The sequence below is a fragment of the Scardinius erythrophthalmus genome, assembly GCF_964197995.2.
Source record: "Scardinius erythrophthalmus genome assembly, chromosome: 6".
Classification (NCBI taxonomy): domain Eukaryota; kingdom Metazoa; phylum Chordata; class Actinopteri; order Cypriniformes; family Leuciscidae; genus Scardinius; species Scardinius erythrophthalmus.
Window position 1 is genome coordinate 31,639,867 of NC_138226.1, and position 6,010 is coordinate 31,645,876.

The 6,010-nt window shown below is 34.5% G+C and overlaps 1 protein-coding gene across 1 annotated transcript; it reads right to left on the reverse strand.

Annotated features, from left to right (window-relative positions):
- Window positions 1-798: 798 nt before the first annotated feature.
- LOC308692332 (uncharacterized protein) lies at window positions 799-1,598 on the reverse strand (the record flags this gene model as incomplete). The annotated part of the gene is made up of 3 exons (XM_081368258.1): window positions 799-1,033; window positions 1,160-1,323; window positions 1,578-1,598. 3 exons carry the CDS (start codon window positions 1,596-1,598, stop codon window positions 799-801), a joined length of 420 nt encoding a protein of 139 aa, XP_081224384.1.
- Window positions 1,599-6,010: the final 4,412 nt, after the last annotated feature.

The window sequence follows — 6,010 nt, forward strand, 5'->3', positions numbered from 1 at the left end:
CAGAGCACAAATTCCAAGTATGGGACACCGTAATTGGCATCACGTCACTTCACTAAATTATGCTGAATAAAATTGACTTAGGTTTTATACAAACTTGTGGATTTTTTTTTTTTTTTATAATTTTCTGATAATAGAGTGCAACAATTGGGTTCCAGAAGTAAAAACACCATTCCTGGTTAAAAATTACATTACCCATGATGCTGTACAGAAAATTACACCAACCAGATAGTCGAAAAAAAAAAGCAGCAAAGATCTTCTTAGCTCCGCACACACCCATGAAGCGAATGGCGGAATCAAATCGATCTCAAACGCTCTCAAAATGCAAAAAATATTTGAATAAAAATGCATATTTTGCAGTAAACTTAAAGTATATTGCTTTTATATTATAATCAACATTTGTAATTGAGTAGTATTATATTTCTCTATCGGTTTAAATTTGATTATGTTGTTCGCAATGCTTCATGGGTTTGTAGTTCTTTTCCTCACACATTCTTGTAGGCTACCTCTGTATTTTTGTCTGATTTTCAAATACTTTTTGCCTCAAATCAAAGTTTTTAGTGTTGTGATTCACCTCATAGCTGATTTTCTTGATTCATGGCTTATAACAAAGACTTTTTAAATATCCCTACAGGAAATGAAAAAAAAAATACTTTTGGAAAAAGGCACTCTATAGCATTTATGATGAAAAATATTTCATTAAATTTAAAGAATACAAATTTAGATTAAAAATGTCACTAAGTGAAGGGAATTTTCACTAGTAGTTTCAGACTTTTAGCTCACATTAATTTCTTTGCCATTTTAGTTATAACTGCGATTAAGCACATTTATCCTTCTCAAGGCATCTTTGTTGTCTATGGTCTTATGGACGGTAATGATGAAGGGGAAGGCAGAGGGCAGCTCGACTCTGCGGCTGAGCTTTTGGTGACCCCAGTGCAGGCAGTGCAGTCTCTCGGCCAGGTCACGACGGCCCGCACGCTCAAGACCGTCCTGCAGAAGCTTGGTTTTGTTCGGTTTGTCCCAGAAACGCTCATACCTATCAATCATTAGAGGTACCACTACTTAATAACACAATGACTCTCAACTTTAATAATAAGGGCTCATTTAAAAACATGAATTAACAGTTAGCCTACATTTAACAGTGTGTTAGATTAATACACACCATGATTCCAGCATTCTCTGAGCCTGGACCCTCTTTTCTTTAGATGTTGCATGAAACTGTCTGACTTCATTTCTGGTGAATCCAAGTTCAAATGCTAGAACGTTCCATTCAAACCCCAACTGTTTAGCAATCTCCTGCACGGATTTCATATTGATCACAGCATCCTAGAGGACAAAGAACAGTATGCATGGACATGGAGACATATTATGGGGGGGACTACTAATTTATAACAATATTGGGTTACACGTTCATTTAATTATACATTTAAGTACTGAGTAATATTTATTAACTACATGTACTTACTATAGGATTATGGTTGGGATTAGGGTTTGGTTTAGTTGGATGTAATTATGATAATTACAATAGTAACTATATGTAATGTGTAACAAGGACACTGTAAAATAAAGTGTTGACTCACCTCTTGTGCTTTATTTGGCATTTTATCCACTTATCCAAGGATTCTAGTTGGTTCCACAGGCAAGAAACAAGTGCTACAATGCAAAGTGTGTCAGAACAGTACCATCTAATGTCTCTCTACATTTGACTTAAATGAGTTATTAGTGAAATTCAAATACTAATTCAATTCACAATCCAAATACTCTATTTAAAACACTGACAAATTTGCGCTGTTGTTGCATATAGACGTCAATGTGATTGCAGTGGTCAGTGGTTGTCATAGGGACTGTCCAACACAAATCTGCCTGGTTAAAAATTAAAACATCACATAGTCCACTCAAGGTTTTACATTAAGAATTCATTCAGCAGAATGTAAAGTGAGTGTAACCTTAAAAAATATTTAAGAATTCCTTCTCAGTTTAGCATTTAAGCTCATGTAGACGATAAGGTGACACAAGTGAAAATGATATTTTTAAATATAATAGAGTTTCACAGAAAAGTTCATCATGAATTTTTTCTGATTTTTATGGTTTGATGAAACACGTTACAGCAATACACACTGGGGTCGAAAGGAACAACTGACTTCCAAAGGAAATCACTCCTTCTTACTGTTCTGAAAGAGAAAATAAACTAAGATATGTGATCATAAGATGTACTGTGTGCAAACTAATTAATTTCATGTCAAAGGATGTCATAATAAGTCCAAAAGTATGCTCTGGGTTCGGGCCAAATTCCAGGGTCTGAGCTCTGTCCTTGGACAAATACACGCCAAATACACATATTTTATAATATATCTATGTAAGTGTGAACTCATGAATACATTTTTTTCTGGAAACTTTTTACTTTAACTTCACTACATTTGAAAGACAAATATCGTACTTTTTAATCGAGTACAATTCTGTCAAGGTCCTTGAGTAGAAAGTAGTAACATCAGACAGGGGATGATTTTGGTTGCAGGGGTTGGAAAATAAAGTCGGTTTGACGTCAGAACCCGACATCAGATTGACGTCAGAACCCGACTGATGTTGGTTTCTGACGTCAACTTGATTTTCATTTTCAACGTTGGGTTTGGTCTTCTAAATGTGAATTTTGTCATTGTTTTGGAGCACTCTAGCTTATAGATAACAGTAAGGCTAACATATTCATACTAAAAGCCCAAAAACTTTAAATAGGGCACCATTTGAGGGAACAGCCTTTTTGGTGTCCGTCACCATTGTGGACGTTATTGAGTGCACTTATTCAATCTCAAATTCAATCCCACTACTAGAACTGTGTTCTAGAAATAAATTTGATATTGATATGAGGGTAGGTAGTGTTGAGAAATATGCAATTATTCTATTCTAATTATGCCTTTTGGTATATGAAGAAAGGTACCATACGTTGTTATTAAACAATTTATTAAGAAAGTGTTATATACCGTAAGAAATTTGTAAAATCATTTATTGAGAAAATGGTTCATAAAGAAAAACACTGCAATTGTTGTAAAATCATTTATTGAGAAAATGGTTTATAAAGAAAAATATACCACACTGAATGTTGTAAGCATTTAGTAAGCATATGGCAGAGTAGAGAGAAATCGAAAATGTATTAGAAAGAGCTTTGCCAAAGAAAGAGGAAAAATGCAAGCATTACCGTCTATGTGTTGCGGACGAGACACAGAAGATACAGCGTTGAAGAAAAGAGAAAAGAGGCAAAGGCTTTAAATGACAAAGTCCTAGGGGGGTTCCAGGAGGGGATTACCAATGAACAAGTTTTAGGGAGTTTCCAGGAGGAGATTTCTGAAGATGTCAAAAAGTTGATGGACTTTAAAAAGAGCTGGAATGACATGTTCAGGGAGACGCTGATTCATCAAGGACGGTATTTAGATGCCTTGCCATTGCGCCTCATGAAGTTAAAAGCTTGTAAATTATTTGGTTTTGATTTACTTTTATTTTTATTTTATATATTAGTACCTTTTATGTAAACTAGTTAATCTGTATTTAATAAAAAATATATAAATAATTGAAATTAAGAAGCTCGCCTGCCATAAGTCTCTGTTTTACAAAAGATTGAGCTGAACTGACCACAGAGTCTTCTGTGATCTAGCCTAAATATTTTAAGTATGGAAATTCAAATGCTTATTATTTAGGACAGATTTGACTTACTTTACCTAACCTGAGAATAATTAAAATAAGGTTAAAGGTGTTTAAAATTACGCACCATAAAACAGTAGGCATAGATTCAGAGGCATAATGTACTGTAAGTATTACATACAACAATGCAACAATAACAAAACAATGCATTGACATTTACTTTTGATACTTACGTACTTTTAAAAATAAGTACCTCTGTACTTAAATCGGTCTTTACAACTTTTACTTGTAACAGAGTAATATTTGACCAGTAGTATCTGTACTTTCACTCAAGTAAGGAAGTTGTGTACTTTGTCCACCTCTGATTACATGAAAAAACAGACAGTCTAAATCCAGAAGAACTGCAGCAACGTCTCCAAGACGCTTGAAGAAACAGTTAAACACTATCGGCTGTTTCAGTCATTTTTTCACATCAGCTTATTACTTTTCAAGCTAATCACATAAGAATATTCAGGTTGAATGTTTGGATCCAAACACAAGAGAGCAGCAGTGCATCACTTACAGTGCAGTAAAGCAATGCTCTGCTGCTCTCTTGTGTTTGGATCCAAACATTCAACCTGAATATGAGTTTAAAGGGTTAGTTCACCCATAAATGAAAATTCTGTCAGTAATTACTCACCCTCATGTTGTTCCAACCCCGTAAGACTTTCGTTCATCTTCGGAACACAAATTAAGATATTTTTGATGAAATCTGAGTGCTGAATCACTCCTCCTGCAGGCTTATGGACACCTTAACTTGCTGGCCCAGAACATTGTTAATATAGTCCAAGTGACTCCAGTGGCTCAATCTTAAGTTTATAAAGCGACGAGAATACTTTTTGTGCGCAAAACAAACAAAAATAACGACTTTATTCCACTTTTCATTTCCTTCTCTCTGGACCTTGAGTCTTTTTACGTAGTGTTGCGCGTCTGTGTTGCACGTCACCATGTAGGCTCACTATTGGTTGACTCTGGTCATGTGTGATACGTGGTGACGTGAAACACAGACGCGCTACGCTATTACACTACGTAAAAAGACTCGAGGTCCAGAGAGAAGGAAATGAAAAAAGTCGTTATTTTTGTTTGTTTTTGCGCACAAAAAGTATTCTCGTCGGTTTATAAACTTAAGATTGAGCCACTGGAGTCACTTGGACTATATTAACGATGTATTTTAATACATTTTCTGGGCCAGCAAGTTAAGGTGTCCATAAGCCTGCAGGAGGAGTGATCCAGCTCTCAGATTTCATCAAAAATATCTTAATTTGTGTTCCGAAGATGAACGAAAGTCTTACGGGGTTGGAACAACATGAGGGTGAGTAATTACTGACAGAATTTTCATTTTTGGGTGAACTAACCCTTTAAGCTAACTGAAAAAGCATCACTGAAAAAATAACACATCTGACCTCCATTTTTAAATACGATTTATAACAATAACAGTTCAATTACAATTACAATTTTATAAAATAAAATATAAAATAAAAATTGCATGCTGCAATTTATGATTCAGTGATGCAATTTCCATGTATCTTTTCAGATAATGTGTGTCTTTAAGTATCTCTTTAAAGAAATATTGTATCATATATTATTTTTAAAGAGACGAATGATATTGTGATATTGGTTAATTTGTCATTATGGGCCAAACCCCAAAACACACCAGCCCATATCTCCTAAATGATTAAATTAATTTATCAAAGATTCTCTTGAATATCATATTTCAGTTCCCTATTACTGACATCCTCTGTTCAAAGTACAGTGCGAAATATTATATTTCAGTTCAAAAGCCTTTTATTCAACATTGGAAAACATAACATCCATTCCCTTCCATCATAAACCTGTTCTTAAAAAAAAAAAGAGAAACAAATGGCACTATTTGATGTGCAAATGTCTTCTCCACAGTGCTCTATATCATGAGCATCATGTAAACATACAATCTGGAATGGCTGCCCTTTACTCTAGGCTGCATTTGTACTTCTAAATACAGTGTTTTACAGTCCATTTAGTCTGCTTTTACAAATGCATCAGATCACTTGAATATTTCTCTTGCCAGATGTTGAAAAAAAATTTACAACATTATAAAAAGTAATGCAACTTGCACAACAGAAAGCTATCTGGTACGACTCTGGCACTACTGGTTATCTAATGTAACAATGCAAGTTAACAGTAAAAGTGCTATTTGAGAGACAGCAAATGACTTATGCTTATTAAATCAATATTGTTCATTTAATGTTCATATCTAATTAATAATATCATTTGAAAATTGGTTTCAGTGGCTAAAAAAATTGTGCTGCAGTTAGGCAAATGCACGTAAACACTTGTATGCATAATGCTCTGGGTTTCAGCCATC